At 40.4% G+C, this 25553-nt stretch overlaps 1 protein-coding gene across 4 annotated transcripts in view; it reads right to left on the bottom strand.

Annotated features, from left to right (window-relative positions):
• Nucleotides 1-25553, bottom strand: part of TPD52 (tumor protein D52) — a 119832-nt gene that overhangs the window by 85605 nt on the left and 8674 nt on the right. Inside the window, exons 1-4 of one of the 4 annotated variants that reach the window (XM_056483650.1) lie at nucleotides 12776-14367; nucleotides 7786-7901; nucleotides 5995-6143; nucleotides 5011-5112 (exon numbers count right to left, since the gene is read on the bottom strand). In XM_056483650.1, the coding sequence (XP_056339625.1) occupies nucleotides 5011-5112; nucleotides 5995-6143; nucleotides 7786-7901; nucleotides 12776-12947 (539 nt within the window). In that variant the 5' untranslated portion in view covers nucleotides 12948-14367. Of the gene's footprint in view, nucleotides 1-3954; nucleotides 5113-5994; nucleotides 6144-7785; nucleotides 7902-12775; nucleotides 14368-25553 lie in introns of those variants that run through there. The other 3 variants (XM_056483652.1, XR_008839747.1, XM_056483651.1) reach the window with 3 other exon arrangements.

The following is a 25553-nucleotide window of genomic DNA, read 5'->3' as shown; positions in this document are numbered from 1 at the left end:
TCATGCTGTGTTTACAGTTTTGGGAATAGCAACTAGTAAACACTTGAGAGTCTTATTAATCAGCTAATCCTCCTACTGAAAGAATTATCTCTACATCCAGAAGGCTTCCATTTCAATTTAGTGTTTTTTACACTCATCAATACAAATTATGTACTCATCAATATACATTATCCAAGAAAAGCAGTCACATCAGTCAGTATTCAAGGTCAGGTTTATGCTGGGAGCAGGAATAGAGTCCTAGTCCTGTGTTCTGAAATTCATGGAGGAGTTCTATAACCTGCCAATGTTGCCATACAGTTACTGTTTGTCTAGCAAGAAACACATCTACTCCTAGAAGGTAACTGGATAGAGATGAAGGAGCTCCCTAATAGCCTCAACACCACCTGGTATCTGATTTAGTTCCACACAGAAAATCCCTGTTTACTGCAGATACAAACAAGCCTTATATGTTAAATATTTCTTACAAGTACTGCAAGAGTAAATTAGAATTATTACAAGTGATGATCTCAATTTTTCGTAACTATATATGGAATGTGGAAATGTCTGGATTTTATGACGTCTTTCAAGAGAATACGATCCAGGCAGTTGCTAGGGGAGGAGAGGAGAGAAGGGAAACAACTCTCTCATGAGATGTATCTCCAGACTTTCAATTAACATCTCAGCACAATCAATAGAAGATACATTCACAGAAGAAAATAAGTTATATGTTTATTGCAGAGCAAGTTCTAAGAGATTCTTTATGAAGGCTCATCAGTACAATACCATGATAGAAAAAAAACCCACACACACAGCTCCCTTGAGGTTGGGATCCCTTAAGGCAGATGCACAGCTATAGGTTGATTTGTAGTTACAGCATAGTGGGAATCAGATACACAAAGCCAGTTGCTTCCTGACACATCAGTAATGCACAGCTATGTTTCATCTATTTCACCAATCCCATTTGTCCAGTGTTTCGTTCTTATGGATGGTCTGGCTTCCACCAGCTTTTCCAGAACACAGAGAAGCTGATTGTCTTCTGGACTGTAACTAATATTCTTCACTGTGATGTGAATTACTACAAGTTCTGGGCTTGCTACATGGCAGCTACACTGACACTAACTAGTTTCAGTCAACGCTCAGCCAATTCCCCTCACACTGCAAGAAGTTTCTCCCTGCAATAGGTTTAAGGCTAAAGAGGATGAAATACATATACTTACAAACTGTAGAACTGCTCACACTGAAAAACAACAACCTATAGTGTATTGCAGATATTTTAATGCGTGTATATTATTTAATCTCAGACATCATTTAATAGAAGAACTATTCATGTATTCATGAAGAATTTACTTGCTATTGTACAATACACTTCTGTATACCCTCAGTATCCAGTTTGCAAAATGACACCATAAGATATTATATAGTTTTATCACACAATGATCTGGTTTGCAAGAGAACTCTGAATTAGATAAATGCAGTTGATATTTTTTAACATAATCCACCTATTCTTCAGGTAATGCAAAGAGGCACAATTAAGCCTTGAACAGCTTTAAGAAGAAGAGAACTTGTATTTCTTTTCCCAAATGACAGAATGTCACACTAAAGCACTCATGTAACTAGGCCATCAAGTTGGGCAGTTTGAAAGACAAGCCCTCTTTGAAATGCTCAAAAGCAAACCCCTAGCTTAAAAAAGACAATAAAAAGGCACAGTAAGCTGCTCTCCACAATCTTCCATGTATTTTGTATTGCATTAAAGCTTTCTTACTCTCTACACAATCATTTTTTAAAGCTACTCCATTGCCTCCCATTTTGAAAATGCACAAGGAGGTGTGCCAGAGTCCCTGCCTAGAAAATACAGCTTAACATACACAGTAGTAGTTACTTTCATTAGTAGTTAAATTTCAAGCTGATATGCTGACAAGTTATGATATTTAGAAATCCATGATCATATCTCAGTCCTCTAAAGCAAGCAAAGAAAGTTATTCTGCAATCTCAGAGCAAGGCAACGATGGACTGCTCCGTCATAGGGATGAAGTGCAAGAAGAGCCAAGTGCAGTCGTGACTGCTCAGGAGCTACATCTTGGTACTACTATTTTGTACAGAATACTGATGTTGCCTACAGAAGGATGGTTAGCTCATCAAAACTTCAACGAATTGTTATAAAGAGAATAAAGGTATTAAGAGAAACCTAAGAAGGAACAGAGTTCATTTTCATCATAACAAAGAGCAGAGGAAACGAATACAAAAAAGGAAGCAAAATTACACTGACATTGCACTTCCTGTCCTCCCTTCCTCTTCATTTCAGTAGTTTCCAAAATCACAGCTCCAGCAGCTGCCTCACTCCCTATTGCAACTCCCTATTAAATCACTTTGCAGTGCTCAAATAAAGACCTGTGTGTGATGGTTGCTGCATGGAATATGTAGAAATAGTCCAGCATGAAAGAAAAGGTCCCTCAACAATACAAGGGAAAATGAAGCCACAATGAAGCCAATGTAAGAGTTTAAGAACAAAAATGTACCTGCATATTCACTATTAGTTCAAGTAAGTGTCAGGCCTGTCAACTCTCACTTCCAGGAAAGAATTTAGGCATCTAAACCTTTCTGAAGCTCAGACTTGTCCTTGAGTAGTCATATAACCCTCAGATTTGAATTCACTGGCTGAATTCCAGATGAATTTGGTTCTCAAGAAAAACAAAAAAACTCTTTTAATCTTTTGCTTCAAGTGCACCTAAGATCTTCAACAGCACTAACTCTTCACACTTTTGTTTTCTTTTCTAAACCCCTGAATTTATAACAATACCTTGCACTTCCATCACCATGATTTTCCCTGAGAAGCGCAGCAGCAGTGTGGACTTCTCTGATACCATTAAATTCCTTCCCAGTGGCCCGGTTTCTGATAAAGAGTACTCAACACCCACAAAGCCACTAACAGGAATAATTAGGACACTCTTAAGGTATTCCTGAAGGAGAAGGCAGCTCTGAGTCCGTGCTTGTCCTTGACCAGTGCAATAGGCCAATATTAATTGGGAAACACCACAGCCTTAAGGCAGAAAAGTGACTCCTGTTAAGTGAGCAGTTGAGCTCTGCATCCAAAAGGAACAGAGAAGTCTTCCAGGTTCCCAGTGTCTCACTGATGTTAAACAGGACATATTTGAGACTGGCTGCTATTCTTATACCTGATCAAACTGAGCTCACTTCAGAGTCTGGGTTCTCATAGCATCCTGTACCTCTGCCCATCTCCTCCCCTGGGACAACAGTTCCCAGTTAGGAGCCAAATCCCAACATCTTTATAGAGATTCTACTGCTGTCTTTAGCAGTACAGAAAAAGGGAGTACAGAAAAGATTAAGTCAGACTCAGATGTGCATAGATGGGCTGAGAGGCAATGGACAGAAGCTGTTACACAGGAATTTTAACTACTGAAAATGCTGAGTATTTGCTTAGTTCAAAGGTAATGCAGATGAAGTAACTAAAATACTGGTGCTGCTAAAGTAATCAATTCAAGAACCATTTCACTGGACAAACTATGAACAAAGAATGTATAAACTATTTTACATTTAGACTCCAGTAATTTAGTTAGAATCACAATGCTAAACAGCCATTGTAATAGACACAAAGAGGGGATAATCTCTACTCTGCCACAGCACAAACATTGTACAGACAAGGAAGGAGAAATCCTGCATGCCATTGACCTCAACACCCTATTCTGTCTCTTTATAAAAAACCTTGCAGTGTTATTTAGTGGGTTTCTTTCTAAAAAGGAAGAGAGACTAATTATTACATATACTCAAGTTTTCATGCTTTGAGATAAGTGAACATGAAGAAACATCTTCCCTGACATTAAAAGACCTTCATTTTTACCCTTACTAACACTGGAGAAAAAAAACTATATTTTACAGACAAAACTTAGATCAAAAACTTTAATGGAGACAGTCTGACTACATGCTTAGTTCCAGAAGCAATTCTTGTGCCCACCTTACCTAAAGGAATGTGAAAATGCCTGTAGTCTGCACAATGCCAGAGTAAGCATTAAAGAAGAAAGGAAGTTCTGATAAATCCGAAGAAAAATATGTAACTGTGTAGCTATACTCAAAGTGTTTCTCACTAGATTTCAAAAAGCAAGAGGTTAATGGCAGCACTTTAAAATGGTTGATTTTATTACACTGCTGCCAAAGCAGCAATATTCTGTGAGAATGTGTGAATTTTTATTTGCCCAATAATTGAAAAATAAGTTTAACAACAACAAATTACCTGTGGAGATGAATAATTGTATAGCTTCCAGCAGTAAGAATTATACAATCAAGGAATTGTTGTAAGGTAAGCATCTGATTGTATTGCATCCAGCAGGATTTTTGGAAGCAACTCAGAATAGTTCTAAAAATGACTAGCAGACTTACCTGATGTGTATGAAAGGCTGTGTCATTTGGCACAAAATCAAAATATGTTGCATGCCAACAGTAGTTTAGAATTAAAAAGTGCCAATAGTCTCTTAAAAATGTAATAAAATCAAGCCACTTCTATGAGGCAGAACAGCTCAGAAAGAAATAAAATACACCTGGAAGGAACTGACACACAAAACAAAGAAACACAAACAAACAAAAACCCAAACAAAACCCAAAAACAACAACTAAGAGCCAAACAACAAAACACAAACAGTTACATATATTATTTGTTTAAATATGATGCTCCACAAGCTGAGAAAGAGAGCAGAAATGATGGTGCTACGTGTATCCCACAGAAGCAGGCAGACAGTGCCACCTGCAATCACACCAGAAAAGCAAGAGCAGCAGTGGAGGTGGGAGCACACATGGCTTCTCTCACCTACGAAAAATACACACCACAGAACTCCTCAGCATCAGTCAGGACATACAAGCAGATTCTGCAGCAAGTCTCTTACCTCCCCTAAAACAGTTGCTGAAGGCTCTTGATAGATTATCTTTTAGAAGCACTAGGTATGTTACCAGTGTAAATTTATTGCAGTGATTACTCGCTTAAATAACAAATGCAATCACTTGAGAAAAGGTAAAGAAAGCTACCTGACATCTTCAAATTTCTTGGTTATGACTGAACCAACAGAAGAAAAAGCAGCAGAAGCCTTCTGACCCGCCTGAGACAGGGTTTCTGAGGTTCTCTTGTATCTGTGTTTAAAAAAATATATAGTTTTTAGTTATTTTAATAGAACATATAAGGAAACTTTTAGTGTGTCTATTTGTACCAAATGCAGAGGTACACTTCAGCTTTGGGGTCTAATGAAAAACCTACTTAAGACATTATTTTGAGTCTTTGCAATCCCTTCTGGCTACAACATCTCTGCTATCTCTGACCAGACCCAGTTCACCAACATGCACCTACTACCCCACCCCTAGAAGAGATGCTATCCTACTATTGTAGAATTTATTAAAATATAAAATAAACTCACACAGAAAACACCGCAATAGACAAAAAAAAAAACATCAACTCTAAAAATACAAAAGAAAACAAAATACAAAAAACCAACACTGCACACACACTGAAAAAGGTCTATTTTTTTGTGCCAAATGTCTAAATTTTTGTACCACACAAGTTCAGTCAATAAAATTCACCATAAAGAGTTTGAGGTACATCTTGTAACACTGTGGTCATTAATTGCATATGGTAGCATGCTCTAGACCTTAAGCTAACACTTGTGTTTGGCAAGGACAGTAACTGTGACTTCATACTCCTCCTGCATGAGCTCAGTTTACAACAATTTTTCAGGGTGGAAAAGAAGGGTATTCTGTTGGACTTAGGACACCATGGTATCTCAGGTCTATCAGACAAAAAAAGTGTGTTAGAATAGCCCATATTTTGGTAAATCATTCTTTCTTTGCATGAGGTATGGCTTGCAGTGTTCTTTTAAAAAAATGTATGTTGATTTACCCAGAGAAGTTTTAATTTGTGTTATTTATACTTATTTCATAAGAACAGTGTTTAGACATGGCACAAGATCTAAACAGTTTTTACTTCAACAATCTAAACAATCAACATGAGCTGGTACATACGCTGTAGTTGATGTAACATCTTGCCAGCTTTTGGTAATGTTCTGCTTTAGTTCCTGTAGTGAGTTAATTCCCAGCTTTCTCTTGATTTCCGCTAGATGCTTCTCTTTGGCAGCTAGCACTTGTGACAGCGTCTGGATTTCCTCTTCCACCTGTGGCATGAGAGTTGTTAACAAGTGGTTAACAGTTAACAAGGAATGTACCCAACCATTTAACTATGTATTGCTTTAAAGCATCTACTAGACATCAGTAATGGGAGGGCTAACAGAGGTTTTTACCATTGCCTCACAGTCATTCCTAAATACTAAAAGGGAAACCCAACAGAGACTACAAGAGCTAGTGAGGAAGTAATCTACCTGCAGCTAGCTCTGTTACTGAGCAGCTAGCTCTGTTACTGAATAGGTACAAGGAAGGTGGTAACTAAAAGAATGCACAGCTAGAAATTATTACCTTTGATATGTAAAGGTGGAAGGTTAGTCAAACCCCAGATAATCGCCAAGCCTGTATTTTACTTCCATGTCAGAAGGTAAACCAATGTGTGACCGGTATCAGGAAGCTCAGAGCATGCCTGATCCATACACAGATTTTGTCTCCTTGTTTCAACAGAAAAGTCCTTTTGTTGCTTAAGCCAGCACTGGTTGACTGGATCCAGCCACAGGAGTGCCTTCCAAAGAACAGGTGTGGAAATGGTGGCAGACTGAGCAGTCAAACCCCACAAAAACACACAGCACCTGCTCTGTAACTAGAAAACTATATTGTATAGTTTGTATACTTCCTTCTTTACATAGATGGTCACTTAAGCCTTTCCTGGAAACATTACCAGAGATGTCAGCACAGTTCTACAATGCCATTCTGTGAGCTTTATAGAACTGACAAAGGCACTAAGGTCATCCCTACAAAAGCAAGGGCATACCTCCACTCCTTCATCCAGGCAAGATCACCCTTCTTTAGAGAATCAGGCTGCCCACTCATTTAAGCTCCTTACAGGAGTACAGCTCCTTACTGTACTCCTTATAGTATCTTCAATGCACTTCGGTTTTGAATATCTGTCCAAAGTCCAGCGTGACATATCCTAGAAGGGCCAGCTAGCTCACCTCACTACCTTTGGCATGAAATGATACTCAGGACTGCCAAATACAAGAATGTATTAAATGTGCCTAATTTAAAGCCAACCTTTGTTTACCAACCTTAGACTTCAGTTAGTGTCTTTCATAAGGGTCCCAAGGTCCCATAGAGCTATTAAAGAAAAAAGACTGGCTGCTTAATAAAGCTTGACTTTGGCACGTATCAGGCTTGAATATTTGCCTGTCTGTCCTTCAAAGAATGCTACTTTTTCTCACTCTTAAAAATATTCTGTTATGGACAAGAACAGTAACACGGTTAGACATCAGCAATACAGTGCCTACACAGATACTACTATAAAGCATTTTCATGAAAGAAACAGTTTAGCTACTCCACACCAGTTGAGACAATACTTGGGTTTTGGCTTCCAACCATGTTCTCTTTGTTGATTTACCCCCTTTCTCACTCCAGAAGAAAAAAAAAGGGTTAGGTATTTATGCATCTTAGTTTAAAATCTGTATATTCAGCACTTCCAGCTTAATTCCCCATCACTAACACTGGCTGTTCTTTTCTCCTTGACTCTCTTCCTTCCTATCTGTGCAATACACAGGAGTGCCAGCTTTAGACACTCACAGAGTAATTATGCAAAGCATTAACTGTATGTTCAAAGATAACATTATCCCAGATTTTCATTATCAAAACAAGTTTAAGAGCTATTTGAAAAATAATTACCTTGGCAAGCTCTTTTCTTAGCTCATCCCGTTCTTCTTCTGAGAGTGTTTCTGCCATACTGACTGTAGCAGCAGCATCCTCTCCAACCTCAGGTATAGAGTCACTCCTCAGCAGCCCTTGAGATGAATAAAGCATTAGAAGTCAGATTATCACAATAATGTTAGCTGCCAAACAGCAGCTAACATTAGCACACAACTCTTTTGTGCCAGTACACAAAGAAAACTGATGAGAGGACATCAAAGTCATGCTCTCCAACTACAGGAAGGAAACCAAAGGCATTTTATATTTCATTCTATCAAGCTGTATTAAAGCTCAATATAGTGGCAACTGCTGCTGTAATAGGAGACTGGAAACCTGTTGAGAACAACACATCTCACTGCTCTGTGAGAGAAACCAAGGCGCAGAACGCTAAGTCCCGACCAGCGCTTCCTACACAATCCTGCCCTGGTGTCTCCTTCATCTGGCACAGAAACTCTTGAAGCCCTGGAGATGCTCAAGGTCAATGCAGAGGCTCCCTTAATCTCTGCATCAAGTCCATTCTGAGCACACTAGGCACAGCCACAAACAAGGTTAACAACAGTGGAGAGAACTATTGCACTGCAAGTAAGAACTCTTCCTCTGTACCCTGCTTGATTCTCTCTGTCCCTAGTAACTGGGACCACTGTGGTTAGAAGATGGCAGATATCATGGAACTAGAAGTAAGCTGCTGGTTTCCACCTGGACCTTTAGACAGATGGGAAGCCCAGAGACAGAGCTTGGGAATAAAAGACTGATTCTTCAAAGCAGGGGAGTGCTGAGAAGGGACTGATAAGGATGTGCATCCACTCAAACTGTTGCCTCTTTCCCTTCAAAATCCAGAAACAAAAACTCTGCCAAATTCCTATATAAACCACAAACATCCCTATGGTCTTCCTTAACTTCTGCTTTCACAGCTTCAGGGAAAGGGAGGAGGATGATATTATTTGTATTACTATGATGCAATAACTTTAATAATTCATTTCTTCTTAGTCCTTAGTGCTTGCAATAAGACCATTTTAAACACCTTTTATGCAACAAAATTCCCAGCAAAAGATTTCCCATTTTGAGTCTTTGTAGCTGACACTTAAACATAAAGTTTGCCAAAATCAAGGAATTCTGTTATAATTGCAGAGACCAATTTGCAGGCAGACTACATGCTGGAATGGTTGTGGATTCCCAGAACTAATTCTCTACTTAAGAGGTAAAACACCCTTACAGATAATAAAAAAAATAAGCTAAATAAAAATCTTAAAATACAAGAGGAAAGAAATCAGGATTATTTCTTAATAAGGAGCAAGGAAGAATGTATGTATACATATATGTGTGTGTATATATGTACAGAAATCTATCATCATCTAAGTTAAAGACATATTAAGTAATCACTGTAGAAATTAACCATCTAACCAATAAAATTCCATTCTCATTTCAGCAGCTTCTGATGGCACTCCATACTATCCTTTGGTCTGGGAATCAAAAACTCAATCACCACTATGATTTTGCTGTGAGGTTTCATATCAAACAGCTACATCACAATCAACTGAAAAAATCAGGGGAAAAAAGATTCTGTGCATGTTATTAGTTGTAGGTATTCTTTGAAATGTGCTCCTAGCAGCTGTCAAGCTGAAAAAAAAAGAAGAAACCTTGGTCTTGATCAAATTACTGAACTCAGGTAAAACTCAATTCCACAAATTCTTTCCAAAACAGTATGTTGTCTGTCTGTATTGGTGTCCAGAAGAACACTAGAAGAACACTGCTACATGGACAGAACTTTTGTGAATGCTGTTACCACATAGCGCACTGAGAAGGAAACCTACAGGAAGAAAATTAAACCTCATTCTGCATTTATTCATGAGATCTGTGCCACATTTTCCCAGAGATTTGCATGTGTCTGCTTCAGAAACATAATGTAGGTCCTGTGGATTTCCCAATACACTATCTTCTGTCAGAAATCTAGGGCAAGAACCTCAAAGTCTAATGCCCAAACCAAAGCATAGCACTACAGCACCTGAAACAAAGGATTATGTCCCACAATCAGATAACTTTTGTTTTATACATCAGCATATTTCCTTAACATTTAAGAATGCCACACCTTTTTGTCAAATTGCTATTTAACCTATTAATTACATAAACCTACCCTGAAGGAAAACAATTTGAACTGCATTTCTCCTCGACACCCTACACCTCCTCAGTACATTCTACTACGACTCCTGACTTACTTGATTGCCATCACAAAGCCATTTCAGAAAGTTTGCAAATATCAAAATCACACTGATTCCAAGAGCATTAGCACAACCAGCCGAAAGTCTGTTCAATCTGATTATGAGGAGTCATCTGGATTAAACTAAAAATAGATCAAGTGAATCTACCAGTAAGAAAACATGCTAGATTGTCTCCTGCAGCAACAGCTTCTGTTTGGGGAATGTAGCTTCTCTTTGTAAAACTCATTTTTTAAGACCGTTCTGTTTCTTGCCTAGCATATGGAATTTAAGGCACAATGCTAAGAAGCAAGAGAAAGATCTCTCCTTCACATTCCTAGAGGTTTTAGGGAAACAGGAAATCACTGCTCTCAAGAGTCCTCCATACCTCATCCTGCACATCTGACCATGCCTTCCTCTTCTTGCCTTCAAAGCCCCCCCCTATTTATTATTTTTTTGAGCTCCACATGAAGTATGCTAACACCTTCCCATCAATCTTCATTCTGTCACATCTGCTCTCTCTCCCTGTTTCTGTTCATGTCACTGTTCCCTTTGCTCCCATTCCTCAGTTCATTACCTGCAGGACATGGGTTCAATCCACGCTATAAGCGAGGCTGCACTGGGCCATCTGACCAAGGAGCACTTGTCTACACAGCTAACAACCCACAGACCTCCACAATGGTGTGGCTACAACCCAAATGTATCCCATAAACTAGGGCTGACAGCCAGTAAGATCCTGGCTTTGAAAAAACTTTTAAAGGAAACATGCACAGCCCAACTTACATCTTTCTATGGGTTGTGGGGTAACAAACCAGGAAATCAGCTGTCAGCCAACAGACGGAAATGCTTTGGCTCAGACTACTAATAAGAGAGCATTTTTATCACTTGGTTCTTTTGCCAACAGAACTTTTGCTATTATTATTTTATATTGTTATATTAAATTATTATTACAGCTTTCAACTTGTTACCTTTTATTATGTTAGTTCTCTTGCATCATTAAGAGTTGTAAAGGACTTAAAATCACTCATTTGGTACAGTTATAACCAAGTTTAACTGAACATTTCATGTCTCTCAAACAAAATATAAAAATCTGTTTGGGGGAAAAAAATCATAAAGACTTAGATAATATTGAGAAAAATTACCTAGCTTTAAGGTCAGTTTTTAGGTTGGTATTTCTAAGATAAACGTTTTTTTCCGAGCAGTTTATTCGATCTACTTAAATGAACTAAATAAAGACATGAGCAAGTTAGTTGATTAGGGCTCCATGGATCACATTAAGGGAAATGGCATTTAAGTCCCTATTATTCTGCCAGAGTGGGCGAAGCATTAGAGTAATTCAATTAAAAGTCAGTTTTTCTGCTTTGGGGATTGTTTTGGCCAGTTTCAATACAAGTTCACGCTCTATTTTGACCAGAAGTTCCTACCTCTCTGGCCTAAAGTCAGAGATCAGCAGCAAATGGGAGCAGTTTTTAAGAAGCCCTTTTCATTCTGGATGAGCAGCCTTGGCGTAGAGGTGGGTTAATCTCCAGAAAGTTTTCTTTTCAACTGACATGTTATGCATGCAACACTCAGAATGAGCTTTGTGGTTATCCCTATACAGTTGGCAAAGTTAAAGAAAAAAGGTGCTTGTAACAGTTCAGGATCAGTGCTGTTGCAAGGTTATACAGCCACTAACATTTGAGTAACATACAGTACTACAGAGTATATTTATTCTGCAGTATATAAGAAAGATCAGATTTCAGTGCTTCCCGTTTATCTCAGTGAAGAAGCCAAAGTGAGACATATTTCTTCAACCAGGGGGAGAAAATTCTTGGACTTCTCCCAAATGCTAATTAGATGCTCAAAGTGAATGAAAAAGAAAATAAAGCTCGGAAAAGGCTTGTGGCAATGGTGATGCATCATCACCTGACACAGCTGCTTCCCCTCTCCTTTAGAAGAGCTGGGAGATGCAGGAATTGCAGAAGTGAATGCTGACCACTATTTCCCAGTAGCCCCTGGCTCATCAAGTTCACAGAGAGGGTTGTTACAGTTCACACAGAGGTTCCCCAAGGGATGCATGTTTCTTTAAAATTTTAAGTAGCAAGCCCATTAAAAAAAAAAAAAGTTAACACTTTATATCTAAAATTACTTTGGAAGATTACATCTGGCAGCAAGGAATGGAAAGGAATGACGACAGCAAAACCAGACTGGGATGTGTTGGGAGGCACAGCTTTAGGTGTTCTGTACAACAGGTTACCAGCAAGAAACTCATAGGGTTAAGCATTAAATGGATGCCACTGCAGCACAGCACACGGCAGCCCCAGTGCAGTTCTTAAGTTTGCAGCATTTTAAATGCTAGGTGGAATGAGTAAAGGTTTTAGAGGCATTTTCATTAATCAGTGAGATTTTCAGTATTAAGGCAAATGCAGATTTTAGACTATCCAGAGCTCTGAAGTCCTACTAAAAATGAAATTTCTACCTCCTTCCCCCCCCAAAAAAAAAAAAATCTCATAATCAAACTAGGCAAATTATTCCAATCTTGCAGAAGTTTTGTTCTTAATTCTTTTTGCCACTTCATTTTCCCTCTAACTGCCTTTCCACTGAATAAAGAACAAATAATGTAAAGCTGGTAAATGTATAACACATGAGATATTACCTACATGACACCCTGAAGCTAATACACTACTAAAATTAACAGCAGGCCAAATTTATAGACTTTAAATTTGAGAAGTTTTACAGGTATTAATTGCTAAGCATTTCACATAGAGATTTTAAGGAAGGAAAGAGAAGGAAGTTACCAGACTTTGCCAGTGTAGGTGATCCAGGTGGAGAAAGGTTTATGCCAGGCGACAAGTAAAGATAATTTCTGTTCACTCCAGCATTGAAATCGAAGGGCGATTTGTAATCCTCATAAAGATCCATGCCAGACAGTTCAGAGCGCGCAGCCATCCTCTTCCTCCACTGAAGCATTCATCTTTGCTCTCTGGGGCAACCCACACAGCAGGATTCAGAAACCCTCCATTTCTCCACATGACACTCACTGTGCCTCCTCAGAGAATTCAGCTCTGCTACATATGATAGAGCTGCCCAGTAAGTGATTTCTCAGCCATCCTGTAGCTGCTGCTGTTTACATGGCACAAGGTTAAGTTCCTGTAAATTTATAACTGAGGCTGGACTTAAACAGACCGTTCCTTTAACAAACATTCACAGTGCACCACTCATGGCTTCTTGGAAGAGCCTTGGTCCTCTGCAGAACTGCATCAACTGTGTTCAATCATTTAAATAAAAAAAGGTCACCTGACTGCAGCTACACCAGGATATCCTTAATCTTCTAGGACACAAAAGGATTACCAGCCATAATCTATCCCATATACCATCTGTGTTGGACTTCTTCCTCTGATTAATGGAAAATTCTGCGTGCATAGCTATTCCTCCAGCTGCTTCCATCACTGTAATAACCACTAGTGAGAACCCAGTCTCTGCTGCCCAGGTATCACACCATAGTGCAAGTTCAGAATAGGAGAGAGCAGCATTTCTCTCTGAAGGCTGAGCTATAAACACCACCTAGATTTATTGATGAACATTCTAATGTGCATTTTGATTTTTGCTCATAAGGCTAAACATATCTGGGTCTGAGGGGGTTTTGTCTGGGGGAGGAAGTTGTTAAATATTTATGAAGTACACTATCCTATGTCCTTGGTGGATAAACTAGCATTGTTTAGAGCAGCCAGTAACTGCAGTAATGCATTGCCAGAAACGTATTTATGTTTCGACACACACACAACAAAGAAAAATCAACTTACATAAGCCATCTGACTTCATGCAAGGCCTTTAAGATGCAACTCTGGGAAGTAAAAATGCTTCTTACCTAAAAGAAGCACTCAGCACAGTCTTACAGCACTTCACTACATTTTTTTGTTTTTACTTTAATGTCAGGCTCTTTCACAGAAAACAGCTTTACAGCTGAGCAACAATTTCCTCCCAAACCTGAGATCCTCACTGCAGCCTGCATGCAGAGGAACATACGCAAATGGAAGTGAATCTTTTCCTGCACAGTACGGACAGAGCTGATCAGGAATTATTCCAGAGAAGGAATAACGAAGGAGCCTTGTAGCATACCAAAGTCAAGTCCAAGCAAAGTAATTCCCAGGCATATGAGAAGAAAGCACACTCCTTCTGAAATTTTTACTTCCCATTTCCACTGCAGTCAGTCAGCTGGCACAGGAACAGACCTTCCAGCTAATTAAAAAGCAGCTCCTTAGGCTAAAGACCTACATTTGCTTCTGGTGCAGAGTACCTGCAGGCTCATTACAATGAAAGTGCTGGAGCCTTGAAACAGGTCTGCTATTTTCCAAACCCACTGGAAAGAAGAAAGCAGAATGTCCCTCTGCATTTCTGACACGTGGCTGTGACATCTGCCAGAAATCCTGCAAAGTCCACCTGACAAAGGTCAAAGCTTTGGCCATAGACTCTAGTTAAAGCATCCAGAGGCAGCAGAGAACTGTAACACAGCTACAGTAATAATATACTCTATTAACCAAGTTTGTTAATATGAACACCTACAGGTTGTGCTTTGCAGCTTTCCCTTGTATAACTCAGGGGCTGCCTTCTGTGCAAAAGGCTCAGGCAGTAGTTCTGCTAACTGGGTTAGGTAAAATGACAAGTTATGAGATGTGGCACACAACAAGCTGAGTGTTTTCTACCATCACTCTCCCACCACAGAAAAAGAGAATAAAGGGGAGGTGACACCCTAGGACTTTTTCCCAACCCTGGATAATCAGTCAGTTTAACACTAATCAGCACTAGCTGGCGACAACTGCAAGTAGCTATTATAGGAAAAAGAACCCCTTATGAAAATCTGTTGATCCCTGCTAATAATCAAGAATTCAATTTCCTAGGCATTTCCTGGAGCAAACGTTACATTCTTGTCTTTCACTTGTAGGAAATTCCCTACATTCAGATTTGCCCATTACCAACCATTCAAAAAGATCTGGGACTTTTCCTGTATCTTTATAGTGCAAAAGTTGTTTTCATGTCCCTAGAGACATCTGGATTGCCAGTCTCAACCACCTGCCACCCCTACTGACAGAAATCTGTATGAGCCAAACTCTTCACCACCTCTTCAGTATGGTCAGAGACACATACAGGACGTGGCCCACTGCTGGAACATACATTTGTCTTACAGGGAAGGTTTGCTGACTTACAAATCTGAGCCTCCACCCAAGAGGCTGAATTCTGCTTTTGTTCCTCCTTATGCATAGCACAAGCCCAGAAGTCACCCAAGACAATCTCTAGTTTTTAGAAATATTACAGAAATTCTACTGGTATAAGGTCATTGCCAAAAGAGAGACACCATGCAAGAGCTCCTTACTTCAAGTTCCTCTCTTTGCTCAGATTAATCTCAATTATAGTGGTCATACAGATGGGTTGCTACAGCACCTCCCACAGACTCCTGCTCTCTTACCTGCTGGAGTTTACAGAAGTGTTGTTCCTGACTTGTTCCCCCATACTGCCTAAAGCCAGTCGAAGAAGATAGGTTCTGCTTGCTGTGGTGCATTTGGAGGAGGAATGAATCTCTCTCCAAGGGATTTTCCAAATTCAAGTGATGGCTCAGAGAAACAAATCATGACAAGGATGACAAGCAGCAGCTGCACAGAACCAAAAAGCAAGGTTTTTTTTTCTGCAGTGTGAAGCTTTCTGACCAGTTCAGCAGCTCTTGACAGTCACAGCAATCAAGATTTCTGTACGCTATGAAAACAGGCTCATCATGAGGCCTTTCTAAAGGGCCCTCCCATGACCAAAATACCCTGCTGGTCAGGCTTTCTCTCCTTCACAATAATTCAAAGAACTTGCAGCTGGCTGGAGGTGGAACTGAGGCTGTAGAGCCATACCCTAATAGATGGATGCTGCATTCCCAGGGCAAGACACACATTTCAGAGCAGAAGCTCAAGTTCTGGCTTCTGTTACATGGCTTAGAGTAATTAACCATGCATCCTCAAATATCTCTGTTCTTTGCCCTGAATTACAAATCCAGTTTTACTGTGTACCTTGGTTATCACTGCAGATATCAGCTGCAAAGCAGTACCTGCAAGTATCTTGAAGCCTGAGGAAGGTGCTACTCCAGAACGAAGTAGCATTGGGGTTTTGCTTACATGCAAGAGATTAAAACCAAAGATTTTCCCATTCCAGAACAAGCACTCATTTGCCCTTAACACCTCAGGAAAACTAAGAGGCTAGTACATAAGTTATCTTTGCCATTTTAGAAGCTGGTGTCTGAGAGACTGGCACAAAGGTAGATACCTTCTGTCAAGGATTCTTGAACTAATTACTGACAAGTTCAACTGAATGTCACAAAGTGTCTCAGGAAGGCTCGGCAAGCTTCAGAAAGGCATTATCATCACAACTCCTACCATTAACCATGTTGTAATCTCCTCTGTTAAAGTTACAGAGCGTACTTAAAGCTCTCCCAGGTAACTATTTAGCATTAACAGTCAGTACAGATTGTGCACCTCATGAATCATTAGGAAGGGAACTCCCTCCACAGGTAGAAAAGCTGTTAAGCTTGAGCAAACACTTTTTCAGATATTTGCCTGCTTAGTCTCTGGTGTGGTTCTTTCTTCAGCTAGAACTTGCTAAGCAGGTCTGCAGCTTCCACCATAACCCAAGGCTCCAGCAATGATTTAAGCAATGCAGTATTGAAGCACTTCTACCTTGACAGCAGCTAAGCAAGGATAGAATGTTATGGTAGCCTTGTGGAGAAGCTGCTTTTCCCACATACAGGTCTAGCAGAACAATAGTTTGTATACATGGAAACCTTATATCCCTCTTTCCCTACAGAAGTTAAACCCTGATGAAGTATGAATGAGTACCACCTCTGGGCTTTGAAGAAACTGAGTTAAGTATCAGTAGTGTTTCATACAAAGAGTTAAACTCAAGAAAGGCTACCACTCATGCCTCAGGATTGGAGGAATGCAGAAGCTACTACCCTAAGACATAATCTAAACAATATTTTGGACAAAGCTATCCAAATAACCAATCCACAAGATCTACTCTAAATTCTGCTGCTACACAGGCACCTTCCCCACACTGAACATCCTGTGTTTGCATCGTGATTATACTCAGAGCTGCCAAACTTGTGCACCACAGCTCCTACTTTTAGCAAGGCTATTATGACTCCAGCACTTAAGCAAGCAAGCAAAAGAAAATGGGGGAAAATTACAGGAAGACTTTGTTGACAAAGAGGGGGAAGAGGTTCAAGAAGCACTTGCTCTTTGGGGGCATAGCAAAAAGATTCAGTCTCTTATTTCAAGGTTGCCTGTTAAGATTCAGTTGCCTTCTCATCCTATACTTGGTTTGAATTTCAACTTCTGCTGTCTGCTAAGAGGCCTTCCAGTAATTGTGTCTGAGGCAAAGACTTCCAGCAAGGTGGTCTTCTACCACCCTCATCTTTCCCAGGTGGATACAAATCAGGCAGCAACAGTCAGGCTCCTGTCCTCACTCCAACAAGGTTTTATATGGCATAAGCCATTTTAAGAGCCATAAAACTACTTAAGCATCTTAAGCCAATCTAGATTCCGTAGCATCAATTTGATCTTCAAAGTCTTACCAGTTTACAGACAAGTAAAGCCTTTCAGCACCTGATTTGAGGCCTTAAAACCGCATTAAGAGAAAAAGATGCTGTGAAGCAATAGGACAAAAGCCCAAAGACTAAACAAGCCTGAAATTTGTACATTAGTGCTCTTTCCACACGGTGCTCTCTCCCCTTCCTTTAACAGCAGACACTTTTCAGTCTCCTGAGATTTGTGCATGACATGAATAGAGCTGCACAGTTACAGCAATTCCTGAATAGCATGATAACAGGTTTCTGCAGCCCCATTAGTAATGGTCAGCAGAATGTGGCTTAAAGGGTTAAGTATCTGCTGTCTTCCAGCAGGGTACAACTCAACACCATTATATTAATCTCAGTACTTCAGCCTCCCCCACACGCTTTCTCTGGACAAGCTCTGCCTGATACAACTACATCATTCAGTACAGGTCTTTGTACAGAAATGTTTTCTTCAGCCTAAATGCTGCCTTCACTTACTGTTATTAAAACAAACAAAAAACCCCAAAAAAAACCCCACCAACAATAACCACAACCTCTTCAAAGATGGATCTCCCTGCAACACAAACATTCCAAATGTTACAGGTAGGGATCACGGGGTTGCCAGTATTGCTCCTCTCTTAAACCGAAGTCGCAGCCCACGGTATTTCAGACAGCTGACGCATGTCTTGGCAAAGGCAGCCGTTCTCATCTCTCCTCTCAATCCAATTATAAACTCAGACTAATTTCCTGAGCTCTTGTGAGGGAGTAGATCCACACTCCAGCATATTCTGCTACTAGACAAGCTGATACTACTAAAATACTTAACCCATTCATGTCAGACAAAATTCTCTCTCTTACTCACATTCTCAACTACCTTATAAGTGTTTCAGCATTTAGAAGATTAGGCAGAAATCCCTGATTTATGATTAAGTTGTGTGTCTCAAACAGTGCTTAAAGCAGTCACATTTGTCAGCTCCAGCACTCACAGGTGAAAAGCTTTTCGATCTATAGAAAAGGTACCGGCCAAAGGACAGAGTAGCACCCCAGAACCAGTGATCAGAGTTTGCACTGACTTTGGAGAAGTCAGATCAAACCCTGCAAACACAGAGAAAGAGTTCCAAGTGAGATTAACAGAGTCAAAACACTGTCAGGTATGTAGAGGAATGTATTTAGTTATTTCACTTCAGCTGCTTATCCCAGTTATGCTGGCATTTTCTACTGACTCCAATTCCTCAGGCAAGAGATTGATCCTGTCAAAAATGTGAAGAAACAGTACTGAGCTACAGCTAGATAGATGATAGTTGGAAATGGTTAGGAAGAAAAAAACTGCAGTGCAGAAGTGGGATTGTTTCAAACAAAGTTTCAGTATGTAACCTAGCAATCTAATTAAAAGTTTTAGTTGAGTGACTCTGCAGTGACTCCCAGCCTCCCTCCGAAGCCAAGTCTGCTTTTCTGCACTCTTGAAGCAAACCTCCCTCTTTTAGCACAGCATCCCAGAGCCTCCATTTCTGAAAAGCAGCCCCAGAAAAGTCCACCATCCCCACTCTAGGTTACCAGGCCCCACCATGAAATTAACCCTGAGGTTTTAAGAACAAAGCAAATTCAATTACATATTAAGCTGAACTACATATTGTGATATCTAAAAATAAAAAAGCACCCTCTGTAGTCTTAGCAGTACCTTAACAATACCAACAAAATCTTCATTGCTGGTGGTACACAGTAGTTCCCACCAGGTAATTACCAAGCTCATGCCATGATTTGGTATAGCACAGAAATTCCATCATTTACTGTCAAGGGCAGAAACACAGAAGCAACCAAGCAGCACACAATTTGTTGCAAGCAACAAGGGTTTAGGGTAAGTACTTCACAAAATCCATTCTATGAGAGATCCTACAAAAGCTGAGAAAGTTGGGGTTGTTCAGCCTGAAGAGGACTCCAGAGAGACCTCATTGCAGCTCTCCAGTACCTAAAGGGGACTTGTAAAAGAGGAAGAACAACTTTTTACACAGGTAGATAGTGACAGGACAAGGGGGAACAGTTTCAAACTAAAAGAGGAGAAATTTACATTAGTAAGAAATTATTTTCCCAGAGGGTGGTGAGGCACTGGAACAGGTTGTCCAGAAGTGGTAGATGCCCCATCCCTGGAAGTGTTGGAGGCCAGGTTGGATGGGGTCTGAGCAACTTGATCTAGTTCAACCTGCCCATGCCTGGGGGTTGAGCTGATGAGCTCAAAGGTTCCTTCCAATTCAACCATTCTATGATATGATCCTGGGCAACCAGCTCCAGGTGGCACTGGCCTAACAGAGGGGTTGTACCTCCAAAGGTCCTTCCCACCTCAACAATCCTGTCATTAACACAGTGGCTGTAATAAGTCACAGGCTGCTCCTCCAGATTCTCCAAGGATCCTCCAGGAACCTCTCTTTTTCAGGAACAGAAGGGGTCCTGGCACCCTGCCTTAGGGGATGTCAGTGACCCACCCTTCATCTTGTGCAGCTACCTGCTGACAGAATAAAGTTCCATTTTCTCTCACACTTTATAAACTGAGATATAGACAGAGACTTCATGTGAGACTTTTCACTTCTGCACATCTCCCCAGTGTAGAGTATTATGACAGCTGACAAGCAAAGGAAAAGCATTTGCAGGAGTAGAAACTACTTTGGTTTCTGTTATGAGGCTGCAGGGAAAAAGGTAGCTTACAGGTTCTGGAAGGGGGAAAAAAGTCTCCTGTATTTTCGTAAGAGGCACAGGCTTACACTTTGCTCACTAAATGAATGAGCAAGCAACTTTTTGGGCTGGACATATGACTCCAGACACATAAGCAGTTCTTGGCAAGTACAAAAGCCATCTACTTCCCCCTGACACCCCTTCTCCAGGAGGGAAGTGAATGTATGCCCCTGCAGCAGAAAGAGTTCACTCTTGTACAGAAAGAAAAATAAACTACCAATGTCACTGAGCTAAAGCTGCCTTTCAGCAGGAGCCTCTCCTCCTTTTACCCTTTATCAACTGTAACAGAGCCCAAGGAAACTAGGCTCAAGTTAAGTCTTTGAATTTCCTTCTCAGACACCTCAATTTATTCTTCATCCACTCCAGCACAGTTTCCTTTACTCCTCCAATAACTCTCTTTAGTGCATGCTCTCAGGTTCCCTTAGCAAAGTTCCTTGGTCGAGAAAAAAGCTGACACAAAAGCTTCCGAACACATCAGTTGATCTAGAGATGTCATCTTGCCCTTCGGAAGCACTGGGAGAGTCACTTCTCTCAAGACACAGTAATTTTTAGCACAACCACACAAATCTCCCCAAAATAGTCAGAGCACAGTAACCTCCATGTGGACTTCCACAAAGGATGCACACATAACACCAAAAGGAGTGACATTTTCTAGAAGCACTGCTAATTTTACCACACACAAGTTACTGGTTGCATGGTTAAGGTGCACTCTACTGTAATCTGGCACCTTATTCAGCTATCCATGATAAAGATCAGCTTTTTGCTTAGCAATAATGGCGAACCACCAGGTTTTTTACCTTCTTGGGACTTGACTAGGTAAGTTTACAATTTTGACTTGTGTAGTCAAAAAAGTGTAATGACATAATACTTTAAGTTTTAAGTTTTCTCAAAGACAAGCAACTACAAGTAGCAAGCTGTATAGCAATTCTATTAACATTTTTGCTCTTGGCTTATCTGAGAGCATAGTATGAAGTATCTGTTAAACTATAAAACTCTGCCTAGTCAGCAGCAAAGTGCACTAGTACAATCAATTCACAGACATGAATGCTCCAGAAATGTCTCAGGTTATAAGAACCTGTTCCTGGATCCCCTTTCTTCAACCAGTCAATTCACACCTTTAGACCAGTAATGAGTTTTGCTACAAATCCTTCTGAGAACCAGCCTGTCCATCAGGTATCTAAAGGCTGACAGTAGACACTGAGGCAGTTACAACTTTTCCAAGAAGATAAGCCCATAATGAACACAAGCCCTTATTCATCTACATTTCCCACCCTGCAGAGTTTCAGTGCAACCTCCTAAACTTAAAAAGTAAGACCTAGCAAAGGAGTACTAATGGCACACCACCAGATTGCTAGTATAAAGTACTTGTGCAGCAACTCATTATTACTGGGCATCTCTCACTTGAAAACCCAGAATAAATTGTGCTGCTTTCCCTGCAGTACCAAACAAGACACATTACCTATTCCTTTATAGTCCAGCGCTTTACCAAGTCACCCATTCAACTGTGTAGTGCTTGAAGTGTCCTTTTCCAGATGGAGTGTGGCTGCTGCTTGCCCATACTGCCAAATTCCACATCCAGCTGGGCAGCACCGATTTCTACAGTGCTTCCAAACTGATTTGGAGCAATACCTACCACTGCTTAAAGGACTTGGGCACATCCTGCCAGGGCTGCAAATTGGACAAACTCAGGACATGGGCTTGGATACTTCTGCACTGCTCTTAATCTCATTTAAGAGATAAGAGGGAGAATCCTGCAACTGTGCCTGCAGCAGCAATTCACTAACAAACCAACTGCACTGACCAGTTGTTTTTTTTTCCTAATATAATGCAGATAACGCATCTACCTTTAGAGTATTACAACAACTGAAGTTGCCATTATATTACTAAGTACTCTGAGATTTTATCCGATTGATATGTCCTTGATTGACTTTTAATGCTGCTTGAGCTGAGTAAATCCTGTTAAGAGACATTTGCCCCTACTCCAAGTCATACTAGGACAGTAAATTAAATGAAACTGTTATCCTAGAGAGATATTGCTGTCACATAAATCAACCAAGAGTCATAAAGCACTAATCACTCCAAAAGCTAAAGCTGAGAAAGAAAAGGGTCAAGCAAGTTTGTCCAGTGATGATTCCACAAAAGGATATAAAGCTTTAAAGGACTTCCAGGCATTGAAGACTTGAGCATATCATCTAAGACTTGAGCATACCCACTTCCATCAAATCAGACTTTGGACATGAGATGCTACTTTTGCTGCTGGGTGACATTACAGGCAACTTGCACTTCCTTTTTAACAATCTAAACAGGTTCAGATCATTAAAATACTAATCTCTCAAGATCTCTAAGCAATATTAATATATTTATATACCATCTAGTTGTGTTCCAGTCCATTCCACACAAAGGGAAATTTTCCTAAATATCAGCATGCTTAGATAAGCATCCAGGCTCCTCATTTATATTTCACAGCAAATAAGTAGAATGAGTTTAACCATTCGTTTTACTGAAATACATGATAGTGGACAAACTGGAAAGACCTATCTAATGAACACAAAGTCAGGCAGCCATTTTTCCTGATTCTGGTGCAGTTGATGTGATGGAAACTACAGGGGGAGGAAAGAAGTGCAGGTTTAAAGCACCAAAGTTCAAAGGATATTGAGCTTTATCTCAAAAAGTAGACAGGAAATGAAAGAAAGGAAGAGAAGGGCATGATTGGGGTTTTTTTAAAATTTTATGTGTGTTTGGTTGTTTATGGGTTTTTATGTTGGGATTTGTGGTTGGGTTTTTCCTGGTAAAGAAAGAACGCCTCCACTGATTTTAGTGAGCAGCTGGCCCAGAACTGCACTGTTCCACAAGCTGCCTCCTCCCAGTATTTGACCTGGAACAGAACACCAGTGCAAGAATAAGGCTTTACAGTGTTACATGAAATCTAAGTTTAGCATCGCTCCCTATTGCACAAGCTAATGCACCACACAACTCATTTCAAAACTGTACATTCCAAACAAAAAATACATATATTTATAGCCATTCTGAGTATTGGTCATGCCCTAGTTTAATGGATCTGTTGTGTTTAACAGATTAGTCTGGTAAACTTTTCAAACTTTATGGTTAAGGACTGCTCTAGCTGGTACCCAGGTTATTGTTACATCAGGTTTGGAACATCACAGCTTGGCCATCAGCACGAAAAACCACTCAGAATAACTCATAGCTGAAACAGCTATGAATAATGCAATCCAGAATTTTTCATTCTGGTAAAAACTTGACCAGGATATTGAAGAGGTGGAAGTCAAAACACTGTCTTGCATACTGCTAGTCCTCAGCTGTCAATCCACAAGTGTGCCCCGTAGCAGGGAGCTGGGATACAGCATTATTACTAAGAAGCCATCACATCCCTCAGAAATGTTGCTGGCACCACCTTTCATGAAACAAGGCCTCTCCAGTAATATTACTTCAGAACAGGAAGACTAGATAAGTTATTTTACTTGACATTTGCTCTATCCTTAATTTATCAGTTTTCCCTACTAAAAATATTGAAAAGTCTTCTCAGCTCCTCTTGACAAAACACAGAGGTCTTGCTTTGATTTTTGTATGCCTCTTCTCATATTTTCATTTTCTCAAAAGTTGCTTTTTAATAGAAAATACTCTTCTCACTGGGGATGGGAGGGGAAGTACGTTTCTGGGATTCACCAAGGTGAAATTTGAGCTTGAATTGTAAATAACAAACAGAAGCATTCTAAAGACTTCATGTATCTGTGTGCTAAAACAGAATTAAAGTCTGCACATTCATTCCAGTAAAGCTCTCCCTCTTGCCATTTATCCCAAAAACACTTCCTCACCACAGAGAAGTACTCAGCACGTCACTCTGCTGACTCCATTGACACTCAAGTTGTTTTCCTTCTTATACAATCTCCAAAAATCTGTCATGCCAAAAAACATGTACAGTGGCAGACACAGAAGCCAATCGAAACCACTCGGCTCCAAAGCATCAACTCCAACAGGTTTCACTTGCTACTGCTCAGAAATGTGCAGAAACTAATTCTCCCTGCTCACTGCTGCTCATGAACCATGGTACTCATGTTCATCTGCAATTCACACACAAAGGTAGCAAAGCAGGATGCCCCAAATACCCTTTAAGGGTGGTGTAAGTTTCCCAGTTAAAGAATTGGTCAGTACCTGTGTTTTACATAGAATGGTTTGGGTTGGAAGGGAGCTCCAGTTCCCCTGCTAGGGACATCTTAAACTAGATCAGGTTGCTCAGAGCCCCATCCAGTGTTTCCATTGGACCTTTCAGATGTCCAGTGAACCACCAAAAACCTCCAATGTTTTGAGGAATCAAGCATCCACCACCTCTCTGGGCAACCTGTTCCAGTGTTTCACCACCTTCATCATAAAAAAATTTCTCTGTATCTAGTCTGAAGCTGCCCTCCTACATCTTAAAACCATCACCCCTTGTCCTATCACAACAGGCATTGCTAAAAAGTCTGTCACCATCTTTCTTATAAGCCCCCTTTAATTACTGAAAGGATGCAATAGGATTTCCCTGGAGCTTTCCTTCTCAGCATTTGCTAGAAGTACACTAAGAAATTCAAATGTATTTTAGGAAAGGCTAGTATTTAAGACTGACTGCTATAAAGAGTTATTTAAATGGTAGCAGCAACTGTTTATTCCTTCATCAAAGTTTTCAGGCAAGGAGGTTTAGAGTGGGTATCTATAACATATCTTTACTGCAGTTAAGGACTGTTTTATTGGAGAAAATAACAGTAATGTTTCAGAGTCTTCCCCTCCTTCCAAATTACTTAAATCATATGACAGTAGAAGCCAGCTAGAAGTGCAACAGAGTTTTTGGCAGTTAAACTACATAAACAACAACTATGACACACAGCATCCCCCCAACACATCCTAATCTGGATTTAGGTGCATACCCCCAGCCTAAGCTTGGGACTGAGGTCCCCACACACCCTAGACACGGAGTTGGTGGAAAAAGATAGTGTGCAGGGACCCAACTGTGGCCTGAGCCCTGGAAAAAGCAGAGAGCCAGACCCACAATGTGTTCAGTCTTGCCCAACAAGAAGATCAGGGATGCACACCTGCTTGGCGAACAGCAGCACAACACCAGTTTGCCATTTCAGACAATGGCAATCTGGGGTTGTGACCTTCTCCAGATGTCCAGACAGTTCTCTTTGGGGTCCTCTCCAGGAACTTCTGCTCCTGCTTCTTCAAGTGTCTCCAGAGGTGGTGATAGATCACATAGCAATGCTCTGAACACAGCA

This window comes from Oenanthe melanoleuca, chromosome 2 (genome assembly GCF_029582105.1).
Source record: "Oenanthe melanoleuca isolate GR-GAL-2019-014 chromosome 2, OMel1.0, whole genome shotgun sequence".
In the NCBI taxonomy this organism is placed as follows: domain Eukaryota; kingdom Metazoa; phylum Chordata; class Aves; order Passeriformes; family Muscicapidae; genus Oenanthe; species Oenanthe melanoleuca.
Note: the sequence above shows the minus strand (reverse complement) of the source record. Positions and strands in the feature narration are given on the sequence as shown.